This window comes from Eutrigla gurnardus (genome assembly GCF_963514095.1).
Source record: "Eutrigla gurnardus genome assembly, chromosome: 6".
In the NCBI taxonomy this organism is placed as follows: Eukaryota; Metazoa; Chordata; class Actinopteri; order Perciformes; family Triglidae; genus Eutrigla; species Eutrigla gurnardus.
In genome coordinates, this window is record NC_139920.1 from 9,442,765 (window position 1) to 9,463,601 (window position 20,837).

The window sequence follows — 20,837 nt, forward strand, 5'->3', positions numbered from 1 at the left end:
TTTCCCACAACCAAAAAAAAAAACCTTTGCTGCTTGAGCAGCAGCGAATCAATGCTGAAGAGAACAGCATTAGGGTGAACCTCACTGAGGAGCTCAAACGTGGAGCAGGCGATGGAGGCCCTGAGAAAACAGGACTCCACCAACCAGCAGCTCTCAGATGACCTCCAGACTGCCGAGGAGGACAACAAGGACCTCCGAGCTGAATTATCTCAGCTAAAGGCAGAACTCCAGCAGAGGACCCTGGACCAGGAGCTGGCGAAGGACCAGAAGACATCGAGGTTGTGAATGGTGGTGCTCTTCAGGGAGCTGAGGAGCTGCACCAGACCTCCGCCGACCAACTGGTGACTGAGCTCCAGGTCGAAAGCCTCGAGCAGAGTCTTCCTTGGGTGGAGCTGCCAGAGGAGGTGCAGCCCCCCAAGAAGAAGAAATCTCTCTTCAAGAGGTTCCGACACAGCATCGGTCTGCGCAAAAGACGTTGAACTGGTGCTGTGTACTAATTTGGCCCTAAATTTATAATTCAGAAAATAATATATGCTGTAAAAAAATACAGCTATATATAATTATAAAAAAAAGGGCGGCCAAATTAAATATCTCCTCAACCCCTCCCATATTATCCCCTCCCCTGTGGGTTTTACTCCGGGTGCTCCGGTTTCCCACAACCAAAAAAAAAAACCTTTCCGGGAACCATCACCTTAACGCGGTGGAGAGGTTTGCGTGTCCCTATGACCCTGAGGCCTGTGTTGTCTGGAGCTTTGTGCTCCTGGTGGGGTTTCCCATAGCAAATTGGTCTCAGGTGAGGGGCCAGACTAAGAATGGTTCAAAAGACTCCCATGAATAACCTAGGAAGAAGAGGAGTGACCCGGCCTGGAGGAAGCCCGGAGCTCCCGTCTGGAGCCAGGCCCAGAGGGAGGGCCCGTCAGCGAGTGCCTGGTGGCCGTCTTGCCACGGAGCGCGGCCGGGCGCAGCATAAGAAGAAGAAGAAGAAGAAGAAGAAGAAGAAGAAGAAGAAGAAGAAGAAGAAGAAGCGACGTGGCAGTTATAAGAACATTCACTTTATATATAAAAATAAATGAAGTTAAAATATTCCCTTTGATAGAAAAGGAAAAAACACTTGAATGCTCTGTCTGAGTTAATAGTCCTTCGGTTCAGGGAGTATTTACCCCATAAATATATAAAATAAAATAAAAATAATCACCAATCAGGTGTTTTATAAAAGAGTCTTTCAATTGTCCTTTCAAAATAAAAATAAATGGTTGGCCAGCAAAAAAAAAATAGAGAGCTCTCTTTTTATTTATGTTGATGTATGAATGTCTAATATGTGTTTGCCTGAAGAATGGTCAAGGGGGTGACGACCGTTGCTAATGGAAACACTACAGTAATAAGAGTCTATATCGGAGAAGCAACGTGTTCGGCTGCAGCTTCACTACATCCCTGAGCCCGCGATTCCCACTAGGGGCGGAAACCAGGTGGCTGTCGTAAAAACTGCCGTAACGCGGTGCTTAAAGGGCAACGCACCCAAAAACAGACCTGAAGCGATTACATGCAGCAAGTAACTGTAGTTACCTCTGGGTTACACTAGCAGCGCCGGCATTCTTGACTTCCAGAAAGTTTTGCCGATGCCCTTCCCGTGTGAAAGCTGTGTTTCTACTACAAGTAGTGGAGGAAGTATCAGTAGTAGGCTAGTAGTAGAAGTATTAGAAGTAGTATCAGCAGTAGGCTAGTAGTAGTAGTAGTAGTACTAGTACTACTACAAGTAGTGGAGGTAGTATCAGTAGTAGGCTAGTAGTAGTAGTATTAGTAGTAGTACTATTACAAGTAGTGGACATAGTATCAGTAGTAGGCTAGTAGTAGTAGTATTAGTAGTAGTACTATTACAAGTAGTGGACATAGTATCAGTAGTAGGCTAGTAGTAGCAGTAGTAGTAGTACTAGTACAAGTACGAGCAGTGGACGTAGTATCAGTAGTAGGCTAGTAGTAGAAGTAGTAGTAGTAGTAGTAGTCAGACAGACAGAGAGTGAGACAGAGAGAGATAGGCAGACTTGTGTATACATTTTAAAGTTTAAATTCAGTTTCTAGGTGAAAGTATACCTGAGCAGAAGATGTTTGACAAAAAAAACTACAAATCCCACTGACTGCTCCTGTCTGCCGCTCCTGTCCGCCAATCAGAGCACACCTGCTGTCACTTCTAAAGATCAAAGCCACAGAGATCAAAGCCATCTACGCGCCTGTGTAACTGTCTAGAGCCTGTCTCTATTCCTCCATTTCGGCTTTGCGGAGGGTCCGAACAAAAGCTTCTCACGCTCACACCGAAACTCGTATCGCCAAAATGTCCGCACCGTTAGCGCTACAAGACTCTGCTGAAGACACTGATCACTTTTATTTTTTCCTAGTCTCAGAAATGTGGACACTAGGGCGAGTTAGAAATGCTGCTCATTTCAGGTTTCTTTGAAAATCTGTTTCTCAATTAGTATTGTAAGTCAATGGGGAGAAAAACCGACGTGGCCGCGCTTAGAGGTTGCTAGTTCAAATTCTGTAAATCTCACAGAGTTTTTGATCAAATTGTGAGAGACAGGACAAGTTTGTCTACAAAATTGGAAAATATCACCTCTGTAGAGTGAAAATTGTGGCCGGGAGGAGTTTGGAAAGAAAAAAAAGCTGAAGTGTCTTGGGCTGCTCTCACACTCTAAGCGATGATGTCACCCACTCTAGCACGCGCAATACACACCCATTATAAACTCTGATGAGGTCTGAAAAAACCATAAAACATAAACTGTGATTATAGAAAAACTGTAAAAGATATCAAAAAACTGAATAAGAATTGAATAGTTCAATTAGTCTTGTAGGTTGTTTAAAGTTTAAATGGAGTCTGTAGGTGGAAGTATGTGAAACTAGTCGGAGTTCAAAGATGAGGATGTTAAAGAGGTTTTTAGGCTGATCTCCATAGGAATGCATTGAAAAAAAAATATGGAAAAGGCTGAATATATGAAAAAGTATGAAAGGCAGAAAAAAGGTTGAAAATCAGCACAAAAGAGCTGAAAAAGCTGAACATTTTGATAGTTGAATGGTTTTTGTAGCTGAAAGTATGCAGAAGCTAGAGACGGCCAAAAAACGTACGGAAGAAGAATAATAAACAAAATGGCCGAACAGGATAACATAGGTTGGAGATGCTTGAAAGCATTTCCACCAATAAAACACACTTGTATTCATATTATTACTGTTGTTATTATTATGATTATGATCAACTGCAGTGTAATTGATGAGTAAATTTGGCTGATGATGGGCTACTTGTGTACTTTTACTGAGGTAGGATTTTATATAACTTTCACTTGTAACTGAGTAGCCTAAGTTACTTTTTTATTGATGTATGTGGTAGATTACTATTACTAGGGGATGTGAGGACTTTTTCAAACACTTATAATGTATACAAAACTCCACTTTTGTTGAAAGGCAAAACGAGGAGCCAACAGATGTGTAAGAACCATAAAGGACAACGGTGCTGTAGCCGTGAGTGTTATTAGCAGAAAACCGCCCCAGCTCCCATCAGCTGTCTCCTAAACAGCATTCATCAGCAGCAGTGGAGGCTCTGTCGGACTCCTTTTTCACGAGTCCACGCCCCTGGTGCTGACACCCGGCCACATGCCTGCATGGTCTGGCCGAGGATCCAGGAAGGTCGGCGGACAGAGAGGAAGGGCCACCGCGCACATCATGATCCCAAAGCTCCTCGCGTGATCGCCGGCCACGCACATCCTCCGCTGCAGCTCGTCTAACGGAAGGTAAACCACTAACACTGCTATGATGGAGGCTTACCGGAGATTTACAGAGATAGCGTGTCTGGCAACTAGTTTCCTCCGCGATCACCGCTAGTTTACCTGGTAGCCTTATACGCACAGTGACCGGGGTTAGTGCGGAGCCTCGGGACCGGGTCTCCTCAGTACTGTGGCGGGGAAGCGGAGCCCCTAACCGGATGACTTATTGATGGTTTGTGCTGAACTCAGGATGAATCGCAGTTCTTCTGACTGTATTGGCACTTTTTTTCTTAGGAGCTAGTAAGCAAGTCTAAAAAGTGTGCCTCATTATTAGTTTTTTTCTGCAATGCGGCTCGTTTCTCTCTCTCTCTCTCTCTCTCTCTCTCTCTCTCTCTCTCTCTCTCTCTCTCTCTCTCTCTCTCTCTCTCTCTCCCCACATCCTTAACGAGACGGGACTTTGTGTCTGCCCGGGGCTGCTGGGTGTGTTCCCAACATGTCTGTTTTTGGATATCTGGGATTCAGACACATTTCCTGTCAGGAAGGGACAAGGATATGGCCTGGTCAGCTCAACTCAATGGCTGACTCATCCAGGGCAAAGACAGGGTTTTTCCTAATACCTAATACAAACTACAGGCTTCACACTGACCGCTTTTATTTTTCCACCAAGCCACCCTGTCATTAAAAGATTTGAACAGACTCTACAGTTATATACTGTATATATCTATTTAGAATTTTTGGGGTATTTTCTGAAAGCTATACTTTAACCTTAAAGGGACTTTTTCTCAATTTCACATAATGAGGTTCAGTTTATATGTCAGCCAACCTGAAACCGTTCTTTTGGGCTCGACGCATTTTAATAGACAGTCCACATTACAAACCAACACCCTCTCACTCCCAACTCGTCAAAAACCAACGCTCGGTCAGTGACCACTTAGTTATGTTCAGAAAAAAGAGTGCGGCTGACGTTAACTTGAGTAATGATGTGGAGTGACTCACGGCATGACGTGACAAAATGTCCATGTTTACTGTTGTATGCATTTGTATCATACACATAATGAACCGCTGGTATTTGAAGAGTTGGGATTGAGACCAGGTTGAACAAACTGGTGATGTGAGGTTTATTGTGAGACATTGTGTTTTTGGATCTTTACGTCAGAACATGTTGACCTCTGCTGCTTCGGTTTTGACTATTACTTTATCTGTTGTGAGTTTCTCATCACGGACGTGCATCATAAGGTGACCCTATGAATACAAAACACAATCTGTATAACCTTGCAAAACACCAGTGGAAGAAGTATTAAGATCCTTAACATACAAGTAGTAAGTTGTTAAACCACAATGTAAATCACTTAGTACAACTTAAAATCCATCATTATTATACAAGTACACATAATGCAGATAAGCTTGTTCAGTGTCTCCATATTATGTTATCGTACTGAAGCATTAATAGACATGATTTTAATGTTGTAGTCGGTCCAGGTGGAGCTCATTTGAACTACTTTATATAGTGTTGGGTCGTCTCATCTGCCAGTCCTATAACCCTCTATCAGCTGCAGACTGGTGCTGAGCACCACAGCGTTTGCTGAAGGGTCACAGGGGGGAAAAGCTGAAGTCTATTATAGCAGCTTGAAGTAATTACCTTCTGGTCAGTCATTTACCCTTATCATCCCATCACTGCCCTAACAAAAATATACAGATTTAGACAAGCTAACCAGTCCGTCACCACCACCTCTTGTCCGTCCAGTGTGGCTGAGAAGGCATGAACGTGTCAAAAACAGTCCACAGTTTGACAACGTTTGGGAAACGCTGATATTAATTCAACTTGTTTTGTGTGAAAAAGTGTTATCTTCAAAGTAACTGCAACAATAGTTGTCCAATATATAAATATTATATGTATATTTTAATGGTATAAAAGTCCCATTGTATAGTGTGGTGGAATACAAGTATAAATCTCATACAAAATAGAAATAGGCCTGCTCATGTAATATTCAAGTGCCTCACAATTGTACTTAAGCGCAGTACTTGTACATGTACCCTGCTTAGTTACTTTCTATCATTGCACTGACTATTTCTTTCTAGTCTGTTTCCAGAAAGTCGTATATATAACGCAGAGTAAGTAGATTATTGTTCCTGATGCTGCTGTTGGATTTAGCCCATCAGCCGCTGTTCCACTCGTTTCCTGTAACCGGTGTAATAATAAAGCATGGTGGAACTAGCGAGCTGCTGCACGATGGGGTAGTGGGTAGCACTGTCGCCTCACAGCAAGAGGGTCCCGGGTTCGATTCCCGGGTCGGGCCCGGGTCCCTTCTGTGTGGAGTTTGCATGTTCTCCCCGTGTAAGCGTGGGTTCTCTCCGGGTTCTCCAGCTTCCTCCCACAGTCCAAAGACATGCATGTGGGGATAGGTTCATTGATGACTCTAAATGTCCCGTAGGTGTGAATGTGAGTGTGAATGGTTGTCTGTCTCTACATGTCTCCCTGCGATAGACTGGCGTCCTGTCCAGGGTGAACCCTGCCTTCGCCCAATGATAGCTGGGATCGGCTCCAGCCCCCCCGGGACCCTGAATACAGGATAAGCGGTAGACAATGGATGGATGGATGGAACTAGTGAGCTAACTTTAGCCGGCTAACTAGCTGGCTATCGTTGAGGGTGCTGTAAAATAAACGAATGGCTGAATCCAGAAACAAATTAAATCAGAAGATTGTGATTTTTTAAATACATTTCATAAAAAATGTCAACATTTGCAGCAGCATCAATGTGGTTCATCACACTCCAGTCGTATTATTTACTTAACAGCTTCGAAAACACTTTCAAGTGTGAAGTTACTCATTCATAAACAATTTACAATAAACAAAATTCCATTGAGATGGATTATCTGAAACCATAGCACATAAAACTCTATGGACAGACACAACTGGAGCTAAGTGAGGAAAATGTTTGGCTGATCGGACCCTTCAACCGTCAGTAGACGGTGTAAACATGGCCTGACTGAATGGCTGCTCTCCATGCTGCTGTTGCCATGACTCTGAGATGGAAGAATCAATAGATGCCTTGTGTGAAAAACTTAATTGAACTATCAAAAAGCCACCCAGGGTTTTAACAGCCTATTCAACATACCTTGCAGCCAAACTCATTAATAATGAACTAAAGTTTGAGTGTAGATGTGTTCTGTTGACAGCACCTGTCTGTTTGATAGCGTAGAGCGGCAGACACATAAAACACTGAACATTATGGTCTGGCACCTTGTAGATTATTCATTATACCTGCTTCAACTTTTAGACACATAGGAGACATGTTTGTTCTTGGACAGTAATTACATTTTGTTGTTTTTGTTTCCACCATCCTGTTAAATGCATCATAAGATGTTTTACTTCAAAAATCAGCAGTGCTTATACAGAATCTTCATCGACGAGGCCTTGGGAGTTTGAATGACACTGCAGCTGACCTACTGCCACACAGATGTTGGAAATAGGACACTTTGCAGAAGGCAACCACAGTGTGTGAGCAGAAAGCTGCATCAGGGATACACCACTCATGCTGCTCCAGCTCAGCCGTTTACAAAGACAGGCCTTATCAAGTCTTTTAAGTGATTAATAGCTTGAAGACAAAAAGGGCAGAGTTCTGGCGTGATTCAATATTGTCAGCCATCGTGGTCACGTTGGAGTACGAAGTCAACGTCCAAACACAAGCCCTGAAAAATGACTCATTTATTTATTTGTTTGTGTTCGCTGACTTTGAAGCAATTACATTTGTATCGTGGAGCTCCGCTACAGAGGGAGTCATCAGTTTGAGGAAACATTCGGCAGTTACTGCTCTCTGTGTTTATACTGGGCTAATAAGGATAATGAGCTAAGAGGACGAAGTGTGACTATTTGGGTTTATGAGTTGGGACTTAACAAGACGAAAGCTGCGTTCACACCAAATCAGTGTGTCAATTAAATGTCTCATTTATCGCTGGTTACGTGATTGGCCACCATCACATAAATACAGTTTTTTCAACACCAGCAGGCTAGCATGCTCCGAATTATGTTTAGCAGGTATGTTTACAATGGTTACACTGTCAGTTTAGCGTGTTGTCAAGCTAACATTCGCTCATTGGCACTAAACACAGTACAGCTGAGGTTGATGGGAAAGGTCATTCGTTTTGGTATTGGGTCATCTCTCCTCACACCATTCGGAGGGGTAAACACTAGAAATATGCCGTTCATATTAAGTAATCCAGCAGAAATGTATGCAGCGCCCTGCTGGATGACATCATGTCAGTGTGAAGGCTGAGGCTGGGTGAACTTTTATTTTGGCAGAGCCTCCAGCTTTGCCACCTCCACCACTGTGTCCATGCCGGCAGACCGACTCCATTCAAATAAAAAGAAAGGCTGCGTTTTTTTTTCAAGCAGGGCTACAAGACGGCTTTATGACACACGGCTGAATGCTAACAGCATGCTAACATGTTTACAGTAACAATGCTAACATGCTGATGAAGGATGTTTACCATGTTTTGCTTGTGAGCTTGCTTGTAAACGTTTTCTAACAAGCACCAAACACAAAGTAGGCTGATTGGAATGTGATTCGTTTGTGCAGATATTTGGCCGTAAAACCAAACCATTCGACCTTATGTTGGCGCCAAATAAAAATGATCAAAGATAATAGCCTACAATCCATCTTGAGGGAGACATCAAAGGCTAACGACTTATTCTTGTGATTTGTTACCAGAATATCCTTTGTTGTGTGATTTCAATAACTTGGATTCAAAGCCATCTGGGATACATTTCCACTCTTTTGTTTACAGGCGTCATGATTCCTGTGATGGAATTCCGGCAGTTCTCTGAACAGCAGCCAGCGTTCAGAGTCCTGAAGCCGTGGTGGGATGTGTTCACCGACTACCTGGCTGTTGTCATGCTCATGATTGGCGTGTTTGGATGCACTCTTCAGGTCAGTAACAGTGCCGTGCAGGTTTTACCTTCAGGTGTTATATAAGGCTCTGTAGTGGCCCTTCCTGTGTGTGTTTCCACTTTCCACTGTAACTCTTTGGGCAAAAATGCAGCTAATGCACACAGCTAATGTAACAGGAGTCTAAACTACAACATCTTTATGAGATAAAAATAGTTGCCTCCTACATCACATTACATCTAGAGTCATTTCTGTCAGTAGAGCTCTCTGATGGGACATTGCTGTTCTGCCTCGTGCACTGGCAGCAGCTCAAAAGCACTCATTCGCTGCATTTACAACCTGGACTGTGTGCAGCAAAGGAAGCATTCATCCCAACAGGAGTTTACCAGTGGAAACATTTACCCACCCAGCCCCTTTTAGTAAACATAAGATTCCAAACTCCTGAGGCCTCATGCTTAACTCCTCTGTGTGTGTGTGTGTGTGTGTGTGTGTGTGTGTGTGTGTGTGTGTGTGTGTGTGTGTGTGTGTGTGTGTGTGTGTGTGTGGAGTAGGACCTTTTTGGCTCCAACAACACTCTGTAGTGTAAATCCTGGAAATTAGACCAAAACATTTTCTGAAAAACAGTTAACAGGATATTTATCAGAGTGGAAGTAGCTTTTATCCCTCACTTTAACAGTGTTTGGACATGATTGAATAGTTAGTTAAAGGAGATAAGTATTTATGGAGCCAAGTTTACATTATAAGTGAGAACATTATCAACATGTCATTTTTTGTAATGTCTCTATCGCCTCACACAACAACATTCCTTGGAAAATTGTGCAGATCGACCCTTCAGAGACCCCAGCTGACCTGATTTCAGTGTGTGGTGTGCTGCAGCACAGGTGCTTTGCCCTCATTATGGTCATAATGTTCTCACACCTCACAAATGGAGTTTGTTTGCATTTACATGCTGTAATAGTTTCAGATCATCTGGCCTTATAATGTGCTGAGTTTCGGATCAGACGGCTAAACATAGTGCATGAAATGTTGCCCCTTCAGGGCTGCGACCGTTTCCTGTTATTGCAGAGTGAAGCAGCTGTTATTCATCATGTACAGTAAACACTAAAGGACACTAAATTGTTTCTTATTGATGCCCAATCAGTGTTCAATCAGGTTACATGGGTAATCACTGTTAATCCTTGTATACGGGCAACGAGTTATGGAGCTCCTCGTTGGCATTATTGCAGATGGGAAGGAACTTCTGCTGAACCTGCTGGCATGTGAGACCATGATGCCTCAGGTTGGCTTTCAAGTTCTTCTGGGTGTTAAATCTGGCCAGCAACATTTCATTTCACTGTGAAAATATATTGATTCACAATGGAAATAACTTTATTGAAAATAAGGTGGCAGAGTGAATAAAACCATTTAAATTTCAAAGAAGGTTGAGTCATGGGCCTCCTAATATTTGTCCATTTAATCTCGCTCTCATCGAATAAGACAAACTTTCTTAAACCCCCTTTTAACAGTTGAAAAGAAAATAACCTCAGGGAGAGCAATACAATGAACTTTTTGTCATACAATATGTTGACAAGCTGCTGGCCACAACGAAACACTCCCTGTCTGAAGTCATGAGCATGTGTAGAAGTAGAAACCAAGTTTTTTATATACGCAGTCAAGAAATTGGCTTTCTCCAGGGAGGGGGGAATCAGGTGTCTCCAAGCAGGCCTTCAGACCAAAACAGTCCTGCATTAAAGTGTGTGCACTGGTGAGATGATGTCCTTTAAGTTTGTCTAATCTTTTTTGTTTCCCTCCCCCATTTTGTTGTAGGTAATGCAAGATAAGATCATATGCCTTCCTCAGAGAGTATCGCCGCTTTCGGAGAACACAAGTGAACTGGAAGTGAAGTCACCGTTACACCTGCAGTCCAATATATCAGAAATGAGAGGTCTGAAAACCGATCTGGATCTTCAACAGTACAGTTTCATCAATCAGATGTGTTATGAGAAGGCTCTGCATTGGTATGCCAAGTACTTTCCCTATTTGGTTCTCATACACACTCTCATTTTCATGGTGTGTAGCAACTTCTGGTTCAAATTCCCCGGCTCGAGCTCTAAAATCGAGCATTTTATCTCCATGCTCGGCAAGTGCTTCGACTCTCCCTGGACCACGCGGGCTCTGTCGGAGGTGTCCGGAGAAAACCCTGAAGAAAAGGACCATAAAAAGAGTGCCACTTGTAGGTCCAACATCGCTTTGTCTCCCGGAGAAGGAAGTCTGGAGAAGACTCAGTCTCTCCGGTCGATCCCGGAGAAAATTGTCGTAGACAAGCCGTCAGCCAGCGTTCTCGACAAAAAGGAGGGCGAACAAGCCAAAGCTCTTTTTGAAAAGGTAAAGAAGTTCCGTTTGCACGTCGAGGAGGGAGACATCCTCTATCTGATGTATGTTCGGCAGACGGTGTTCAAGGTGTTTAAATTCCTCCTGATCATTGCTTACAATAGTTCTCTCGTGAATAAAGTGCAGAATAGGGTGCGCTGCAAAGTTGACATCCAGGACATGACGGGCTACAAAGACTTTGAATGCAACCACACCATGGCTCACCTGTTCTCCAAGCTCTCTTACTGTTACCTGTGTTTAGTGGCGGTCTATGGGTTAACGAGCCTCTACACCTCCTACTGGCTCTTCTACCGCTCACTCAAAGAATACTCCTTTGAGTACGTGCGACAGGAAACGGGCATTAACGACATCCCCGACGTCAAGAACGACTTTGCCTTCATGCTGCACATGATCGACCAGTACGACCCGCTGTACTCCAAACGGTTTGCCGTTTTCCTCTCCGAGGTCAGTGAAAACAAACTGAAGCAGCTCAACCTCAACCACGAGTGGACCACAGAGAAGTTGCGTCTGCGACTGCAGACAAACGGCAACAACAGACTGGAGCTGCAGCTGTTCATGCTCCCCGGGTTACCCGACACCGTCTTTGAGCTGACGGAGCTGCAGTCACTCAAGCTGGAGATCATCAACAACGTCACCCTCTCTGCCGCGATCTCGCAGCTGGAAGACCTGCAGGAGCTGTCTCTTTACCAATGCTCTTTGAAGTTGCACACAACAGCTACCTCCTTCCTCAAAGACAACCTGAAAGTGCTCCGTGTGAAATTCGATGACAACAGGGAACTTCCGAACTGGCTGTACGGCCTGCGCAACTTAGAGGAGCTCTTTCTCACTGGGTCTCTGAGCCCAGATGCCTCCAAGAATATCGTTCTTGAGTCGCTGCGGGAGATGAAGTGTCTGAAAACTCTCTCCCTCAAGAGCAATTTGACGAAGATACCCCAGTCCATAGTGGATGTCTCCAGCCATCTGCAGCGGCTGTACTTCCACAATGATGGCACCAAGCTGGTGATGCTCAACAACCTGAAAAAGATGACCAACCTGATCGAGCTGGAGCTGGTGCGATGTGACCTAGAACGCATCCCGCATGCAATCTTCAGCCTGACGAATCTGCAAGAGCTTGACCTGAAGGAGAACAACCTTCGCTCGATAGAGGAGATCATCAGCTTCCAACACCTTCGAAAACTCACTTGCCTCAAACTGTGGCACAACTGTATCATGTACATCCCCGAGCACATCAAGAAGCTCGGCAGCCTGGAGCGCCTCTACTTCAGCAACAACAAGATCGAGATATTGCCCTCACACCTGTTCTTGTGCAACAAGCTGCGCTACCTGGACCTGTCCAACAACGACATCAGGTTCATCCCTCCAGAGATCGGAGTCCTCCAGAGTCTGCAGTATTTCTCCGTCACCTGTAACAAGATCGAAAACCTACCAGATGAGCTGTTCTTTTGCAAAAAGCTCAAAACGCTTAAGCTTGGCAAAAACTCGCTATCCATACTCTCGCCAAAGATTTCCTACCTAGCTCTGCTGACGTACTTGGATCTCAAATACAACCACTTTGAGGTTCTGCCACGGGAGCTCGGTTGCTGTCGTGCTTTGAAGCGCAGTGGCCTTATAGTGGAAGAGACGCTGTTTGAAACTCTGCCTTCTGATGTCCGAGACCAAATGAAGGCCGAGTGAGATGCCTTCTTGTAGCCGCAGTGCCTGCTGTTTATTCTGTGTACCACAACAGAGCTTTTGTTTCAGATCAACTCATTATCGTACTTACACTACTGTTAGCTGAAGTTCATTTTCCTTGACAGAAGGGAAATTTGCTTATTCATATATCGTCACAGAGATTGTGGCTGCAACAAGATGTTATTCACTTTTGACATACTTTGCAGCCACAAATTCTTCTTCAAGGAAAAGTCAATGCAGAGAGTTAGCTGAGAAGATCGACATCAATCCCATATCTGTATGTTAAACATAAAGCTAGAGATATTAGCTTAGCTTAGCACAAAGACCTAAGGCACCTCTGAAGCTGGATAATTAACACATTATTACCTATTACGTTTGTTTAATCTGCACAAAATCTTAATGTTATTACATGTTTTTACACTATATTTGGCCTGGTGCAGTTCCTCTTAATTAGAGATGGGGATAGCAAAAGTTTAAATGATACAGATAGCAATACATATACTAATAATTTCTTAAATGGTGATTTTTCAAAAATAATCATTTTTAAAGAAAAGAAAAAGATAATTACACTCAAAGGCAAATCACGTGACACCAGGCATTAATAAAAACAGTAAAATTGTTTTGAAAAGTTTTTGAAGAGGTTACTTTTGTGGCATTTTATCATCACAAATAATCTTTTCAGTATTTTGACCAAGGGTTGGTTGGCGCTTGGTTCTGATCAGCTCACTATGTCTAATGACTAATTTTATCAATATTTTTAAGGGATTGATAACAAATGAGAAGCTCAAGTATTGAAGTATAAATACAAGGATATCGATCCACACATCTTGATTAGTGAACTTTAGATATGCTGGCAGGAAGATGTTATTAATCAGAACCAGGTTAACTACTTCCCTCTTCTCTCAGTCTTTATGCTATATGTCTATTGGCCGTAGCTTCATGTACAGACACAAGAGTTACATCGCTCTTCTCATCTAACTCTCGGCAAATGCGCCTTTTTCACCAAACTGTGTTTATTGTCAGTGCTACATGCATTTGATTAATGAATGTAAATCTAAACCGAAGACCTCACTTAAGTTTCGGCCAGTAGCCTTACGTATGCTGTATTTTATAGATTTTATGTTGCCCTTATAAAGTCTTCTATTTTCTTCAAGAAACTGTTAATTCATACAGATTGCAGCAGGGGAAACACAAAAAGAAACAAAGTATATTCTTAATAAGTAGGCCTACATGTAAAACCTTGGCTAAACCTTTATGTATCATAGAAAGATGGTAATTTAAAGTGCATTAAATGTAAAGGACTTGTCATACTGGTGTTTTCTTTCATTTTGTTAAGTTGACCAATAAAAATTTATTTATTTAATTACATTTCTTAGGCTGAAATTTTCTAACAGGAAAATAATATTGATCAACAAGGACCAGTTAGACCAGTGTTGCTGGTGAAAGCAAATATTGCTGAAATAACTAAAACATTTAAGAAAGAAGTAAAATATAACCTATTGTGTTACTTAATATCCGGAGGAGGTGCACATTGCATGTTCCAAATTGTGTTGTGGGATTAGATATTATTTGCTGGTGGGGATTAATAAGGCAAAGAAGATTAGTCTATTATTATGCTCATATGAGGCACCGATGGAAAAATACAGTTATTGTCTCGAAGTGTCTAGAACAAAACATTGTAGTAGAAGTTAGCAGCCAAAACAAATAAACAAGCTCATTGCATGATTTTCCCTCCAAAATCTAGGATCTTGGGACCAGTCTTAGATTAAATAAAGAATCAGCATCTTTATTCACCAAATACAACGAAGGAAAGTACCCACATTTATATTTATTTTTAATACAAACATGTGCATCCAATGGTCTCAATTCTTCTAGTGAAAGGTTTCGTGTATTTTTAAATGTATTTTTTGGAATGACAAAACAAAGCTGTGGTGTAACTTTAAATTACAGCCCTGCTCTTTAGCGACGGTCCCTAACTCCAGCGGGTCATCTCCCCGGCTACTCTCCCTCGGTGCAGGCTTTTCTAACCGCCCCGTGCCCTCCATCAGGACTACTTCTGGTGTGAGGAACACCGACACCTGACTGTGCAACATCAGGACAAATTCATCCTGCACATTAACACAGACGTGTGGACCAACTGATGGGGAAACGCATCGAGGAGCAGCAACCCCGGCGAGCGTGTGAATAACATCCAGCCGGGTGCACCTCCAGCAGCTGGTGCCGCCGCGCCGCGCGGGGCTGCGCCGCCAGTCAGAGGCGGAGGACCCGGCCATTTAAACGGGGTGGGGGTAGCCGGCTAAGCTGCTTACAGCCCGGCCAGCAGGCCCACGGTTGAACGGATGCGAAGAATGGCCGGCGTCATCACCGCAGCGAGACATGGCATCTAGACAGAGCTGTTGTTGTGTTCTGCTGGCATCGCCGTAACCGGACCAGACCTCCTGAAGGTGCGTTTCTGACTGCCGGTCCCCCTTTAGGTTAGTCGAGGACTGCAAAGATAACCGCTGTGCCGCGGGCCCGATAGCAGGTAATGTAGCCGAGGGACAATAGCGGGGCTTCCAAGAGGGAAGTTAGTGCATCCATGTAATGTGAACGCGTCGTGATTTAAAGACAGACGTCTGTGGTGCGTTCATGGACATCAGCTCCGTGGATGCGTCTTGCTGCTGTAACCGGTCTCACCCTGCTGGCCTCGTTGACAACAATAGTGACCTTCAGGCACAGATGTTTTTTATTGTTTACACTTATGTCTGTGTAGGCCTATACATCTCTATATTTAGCCATATTATACCCATCGATGTGTGTGTGTATATATATGTATATGTGTGTTTGTGTGTGTGTGTATTGTATATATATATATATATATATATATATATATATATATATATATATATATATATATATATACATACATACACATACATACAGTACATACATATATACTTGTGTGTGTGTGTGTGTGTGTGTGTGTGTGTGTGTGTGTGTATATATATATATATACACAGTATATATATATATATATATATATATATATATATATATATATATATATATATATAAATACACACTCTAACTGTGACTAAGAAATGTGGCCTTGGAGGACACAACGGGTCCTCAGTGTCCCAAAATATATACTGAACTGGTCACGTGTTTGTCCTCGTCAACTAGAAACACTGACAGTAGAATATAATGCAATACAGTAAATGCATAAAAAACACATCAGAGTTTAAAGTGATCCAATACAAAGACATAAATCGTACAACGTACAGTAGTAAATACCTCTCTGTCAACTGTTTGATAGTCTTGAAAACATGAATTTATTACAAGACTGTTGTATTGGATTACATTGGATTATATTTTCTGGTCACTCAGTGTATCCCAAATAAACAGGATTATGACCAGACATTTAAACTCTGTTGTGTTAGCAGACGACTGCGTATACTGTTGTGAGACTAAGTTCATGTTAACACTTTGTTCTGCAATATTTTCATGAAGCTTAAACATTTTGGGAACAAAGAATAGCCAAAACAAATATAGCAGTCCTATTTAGCTTGAACAAGAGAGTGAAAGGTGCATAAATATGGAAATTCAACCTGTTAACTTTACTTTTTGGAATGAGAGAAATCAAGCACTGGTGTGAATTCATATTCTCTGTTGCAGGAATGTTCACCCTCACAGAAGTAGCCTCCCTGAACGACATCCAGCCAACCTATCGAATACTGAAACCATGGTGGGATGTCTTCATGGATTATCTTGGCATTGTCATGTTGATGTTGGCCATATTTTCTGGAACGATGCAGTTAACTAAGGACCAAGTGGTTTGTCTTCCTATTCTGGAGCAAAATCCAGGGGGGGCTGGAGGCTTCTCAGGACCCCACCCACCAGAGATGGCTGATAGTTTATGGAACAAAGAAAGTGCCATTGGAGAGCAAGCCGCTCCTTTAATGGCTAAAAGGCCTCCAGAGAACATCGCCCCTACACTTCCCTCCACACAGCCGGGTACTCGTGGGCAGCCTCAGCCTACAGGTGTCCGAACCAAGCTGGACTTTCAGCAGTATGTTTTTGTCAACCAGATGTGCTACCACGTTGCCCTCCCTTGGTATTCCAAATATTTCCCGTACCTCGCTCTCATCCACACGATTGTTTTAATGGTCAGTAGCAACTTCTGGTTCAAGTACCCAAAGACAAGTTCCAAAATAGAACATTTTGTTTCCATACTAGGAAAATGTTTCGAGTCGCCTTGGACTACCAAAGCTCTGTCCGAGACGGCCTGCGAGGACTCGGAGGAGAACAAGCAGAGACTGGCTGGTGCCTCCTCCCTCCTGAAGCATCTGTCCACAAGCAGCGAGGATGGGAGTCCTCACCAGTGCGCCCCAATGCTGACAAAATCTGGGGTCACGTTCTCTGCTGAAAAGCTTGTGAGTGAAATTCCCGCCATGACCATACTTGACAAGAAAGACGGCGAGCAAGCAAAGGCCCTGTTTGAAAAAGTGCGGAAATTCCGCGCCCATGTGGAAGACAGTGACTTGATTTACAGGCTATATGCCATGCAGACAGTCATCAAAACAGTGAAATTCATTCTGATTCTGTGCTACACGATGACTTTCGTTGCCTCGATAGATTTTGACCACGTGTGTGAACCTGAAATAAAGCATTTGACTGGATACACCAAGTTCCATTGTACACACAACATGGCTTTCATGTTGAAGAAACTCCTTGTGAGTTATATCGCTCTCATATGCGTTTATGGTGTTATCTGTATATACACACTGTTCTGGCTTTTTCGGCGGCCACTTAAGGAGTACTCCTTTGAAAAAGTCAGAGAGGAGAGCAGCTTCAGTGACATCCCAGATGTGAAGAATGACTTTGCATTTCTCCTTCACATGGTCGATCAGTACGACCAGCTGTATTCAAAGCGCTTCGGTGTCTTTCTCTCTGAGGTGAGTGAGAACAAACTTCGGGAGATCAGCCTGAACCACGAGTGGACCTTTGAGAAGTTACGGCAGCATGTGACGCGCAATTCTCAAGAAAAGTTGGAACTCCATCTCTTTATGCTTTCCGGAGTGCCAGATGCTGTGTTCGACCTCACTGATTTGGAAATCATTAAATTAGAATTAATACCAGAAGCCAGGATAACTGCTAAGATCTCACAAATGATAAACCTCCAGGAGCTGCACTTCTATCACTGTCCAGCCAAAGTGGAACAAACTGCTTTCATTTTTCTTCGGGATCACCTCCGGTGCCTTCATGTCAAATTTACAGATGTGGCTGAGATTCCTAGCTGGGTATACTTGTTGAAAAATCTAAGGGAACTGTACTTGGTGGGTAACCTGAACTCTGAAAACAACAAAATGATCGGACTCGAGTCTTTGCGAGACCTCAGGCACTTAAATATTCTGCACCTCAAAAGCAACCTCACAAAGATCCCGACAAACATAACAGATCTGTCGCCGCATCTGATCAAGTTGGTCGTCCATAATGACGGCACAAAGCTCTTAGTTCTGAACAGCTTGAAGAAAATAATGAATCTCGCTGAACTGGAGCTTCTTAACTGTGAGCTGGAGCGAATCCCCCATGCCATCTTCAGTTTGACCAACCTTCAGGAACTGGACCTCAAATCCAACAACATTCGTACCATAGAGGAAATCATCAGCTTTCAGCATCTCAAGAGACTAACATGCCTCAAACTTTGGCACAATAAGATCATCACCATTCCATTGTCAATCAGCCACGTCAAAAACCTGGAGTCGCTCTATCTCTCACACAATAAGCTGGAGTCTCTGCCCTCGTCGTTGTTCACCCTTCTCAAGTTGAGGTACCTCGATGTTAGTCACAACTCCATAGTAGTGATACCGCCAGAGGCTGGCTTTCTGCAGAACCTCCAACATTTTGCCATTACTGGCAACAAAGTCGAGGTACTTCCCAAGCAACTGTTCAAGTGCACCAAACTGAGGACCTTGTGTTTTGGCCACAACTGTATCTCCTCCGTTCCAGAGAAAATCGGCCAACTCTCGCAGCTGACACATCTGGAGCTGAAGGGGAACTGTCTGGATCGTCTTCCGGCTCAGCTTGCTCAGTGTGGCCTCCTGCGCAGGAGCTGCCTGATTGTGGAGGATCATCTCTTCGACTCACTACCCATGGAGGTCAAGGAGAGCATCAATCAGGAATCTAGTGTGTCATTTCCAAATGGTTGTAAGTGTCTAAGTGATGGACGGTAGTTGCAACTTACGTGGCGTCAATTGTCTGGCATTTCATCATAGGTGTGAAGCAATGTTTTTTTAAATCATGCCTTTAGACAGTAGTTCAGGGGACAGTATTGGTACGTTTCATGATGTTTTAGCAACTTATAAAATGAACTTGCCAAACAGCACATACAAAGTCAGTACCACTGGATAGACGTATATTTTCTTCTTTTCGTTCACTTAAAGTAGGAGCAGCAGCAGTTTAATCACTCTATCGTATCATTTTGAAACAACCCCTATTTTTTATCACTGTGATAACATTTTGCTATCCTCACATTGACTAGACAGACGTACACTTGATTGACCTCAAGGTAAAGGGACAGTTCACTTAAATTACAAAATTACACCATCTCACTTTCCTGTCATGGTATTGAGTCATGCAGGTTAGGGTAAATTTATGCCTCCACCCAAATAAAAAGGTTGTAAGTAGAATTAAGTCTGTGGTGGTCACAACAAGAAAATATTATGTTTGAAAAATGGCAACAGTTCCATTTCTTTCCAATAACAGTGTACCTATTACTCTGGATAAGACCTTGCCGTTTTTACACCTACATTTTATGAAACAAATATTAAGTGAAACCAGTTTATAGCGAGTGTGCTGATTATCCAGAGTGACTGGGACTTTGCTTCTGGAAGGAGTCGTTGCTATTGTAAATCCATACACCAAATTATATTCCCCTTCAAATGGACTGGAATAGAGGCAGACATCTCAGGATTTGGATAAATCAAAATGGTGGATGGATACAGCAAATATGTTATTTGGGTGAATTGACCTATAAAAAAAATATCGCCAGCTTCGCCCATGTGGTCGCAGGCAATATGACACCTGAGCAAACTCCCTCCTTAGAGGAAGGCCACAAAAAAAGGGTTGAAAGCTTCAGAAAAAGATAGTAAGTGGACCTTGAGTTAAGATTATTACTGCTGCTACTGCTTCCAAGGTCAAGACTTTTACTCTCCCACTACAGTATCGACCACTAACAAGGACATATGCTGCACAAACAAATGGAAGAAGAACTGTGCAGGTTTAACCTGAGTGTTATAAACCTTATGCATTCCAATTTGAATATACTTGTAATATATTTTATGCAACAAAATGATGACGGTTCCCATCTGATGCTTTTCTCTACTTCTTGAAATGTCTTGAATCTCGCTATTATTTTTGATACTGTTTTTTTGTTAAAGAAGTAGGTACTAGATTGTTTCCTTTCTTGTGTACAGCCAACCCACAATGACCTTTTTCTTTAGTATTTTACTGCCATGTAAGGGGAGACAGAAATAGCATTATCTTATTATTATTATTATTATTATTAATAATAATATTATTTCATTATTTTATTGTAAGCACTCAGATTTACCAAATGAAAAGTGCACTAAAAATCTAATCTATTATTATTATTATTATTATTATTATTATTATTATTATTATTATTATTATTATTATTATTATTATCATAAATCCTTTTGTTGAAATATTAGAAAGTTTTCACAGAGGGAATTTTGTTAGTGTTTTTTCACCATATACTGTCAATATCCATTAAAACCAACTATTTTGTTTTTAGGAATAAACTGTTACACAAATCAGGCTACGATGGTATACAAACAACTTCTGTAAACACATTCACTATATAGATAGAATGAAACCGTAATTTGTGGTGTATGTAAGTGCTACTGAAGTGGAGATTTAAGATGTAATGTATTGTAATATATCATACATTACAGGCGAATAGAGTAAAGACAAACAAATAGATATCACCACGAAACTCATGGCCACAGTCATTCTTTGTAATACACATTTTCAGAAAGCCAATGTTAAAATATGCAAATGAGGTGAATGCTACAGTGCAAATATTTGCAAAGCAGTAAAATATACCAAAATGTTTATTTTGGCTTTTTCTCCCCATGTCTGAAATAGGACATGTTATGGAAGT

At 42.4% G+C, this 20,837-nt stretch overlaps 2 protein-coding genes across 3 annotated transcripts; both read left to right on the forward strand.

Moving 5' to 3' along the window:
- Positions 1–3,626: 3,626 nt before the first annotated feature.
- lrrc8c (leucine rich repeat containing 8 VRAC subunit C) lies at positions 3,627–13,942 on the forward strand. The gene is made up of 3 exons (XM_084012274.1): positions 3,627–3,773; positions 8,532–8,674; positions 10,439–13,942. Exons 2-3 carry the CDS (start codon positions 8,537–8,539, stop codon positions 12,674–12,676), a joined length of 2,376 nt encoding a protein of 791 aa, XP_083868400.1. The 5' UTR covers positions 3,627–3,773; positions 8,532–8,536; the 3' UTR covers positions 12,677–13,942.
- A 192-nt stretch (positions 13,943–14,134) lies between these two features.
- On the forward strand, positions 14,135–20,178 carry lrrc8db (leucine rich repeat containing 8 VRAC subunit Db). 2 transcript variants are annotated; one of them, XM_084012272.1, is made up of 2 exons: positions 14,135–15,117; positions 16,328–20,178. In XM_084012272.1, exon 2 carries the CDS (start codon positions 16,330–16,332, stop codon positions 18,883–18,885), a length of 2,556 nt encoding a protein of 851 aa, XP_083868398.1. In that variant the 5' UTR covers positions 14,135–15,117; positions 16,328–16,329; the 3' UTR covers positions 18,886–20,178. The 2 variants fall into 2 exon arrangements, with proteins under 2 accessions (XP_083868398.1, XP_083868399.1); XM_084012273.1 differs by lacking the exon at positions 14,135–15,117 and adding an exon at positions 15,131–15,147.
- The last annotated feature ends 659 nt before the right edge of the window (positions 20,179–20,837 follow it).

Coding starts and splice junctions, on each gene's coding strand:
- lrrc8db (XM_084012272.1), top strand. CDS start 16,330: ATGTTCACCCTCACAGAAGTAGCCTCCCTGAACGACATCCAGCCAACC.
- lrrc8c (XM_084012274.1), top strand. CDS start 8,537: ATGATTCCTGTGATGGAATTCCGGCAGTTCTCTGAACAGCAGCCAGCG. Junction 8,675..10,438: donor TGTTTGGATGCACTCTTCAG/GTCAGTAACAGT, acceptor ATTTTGTTGTAG/GTAATGCAAGATAAGATCAT.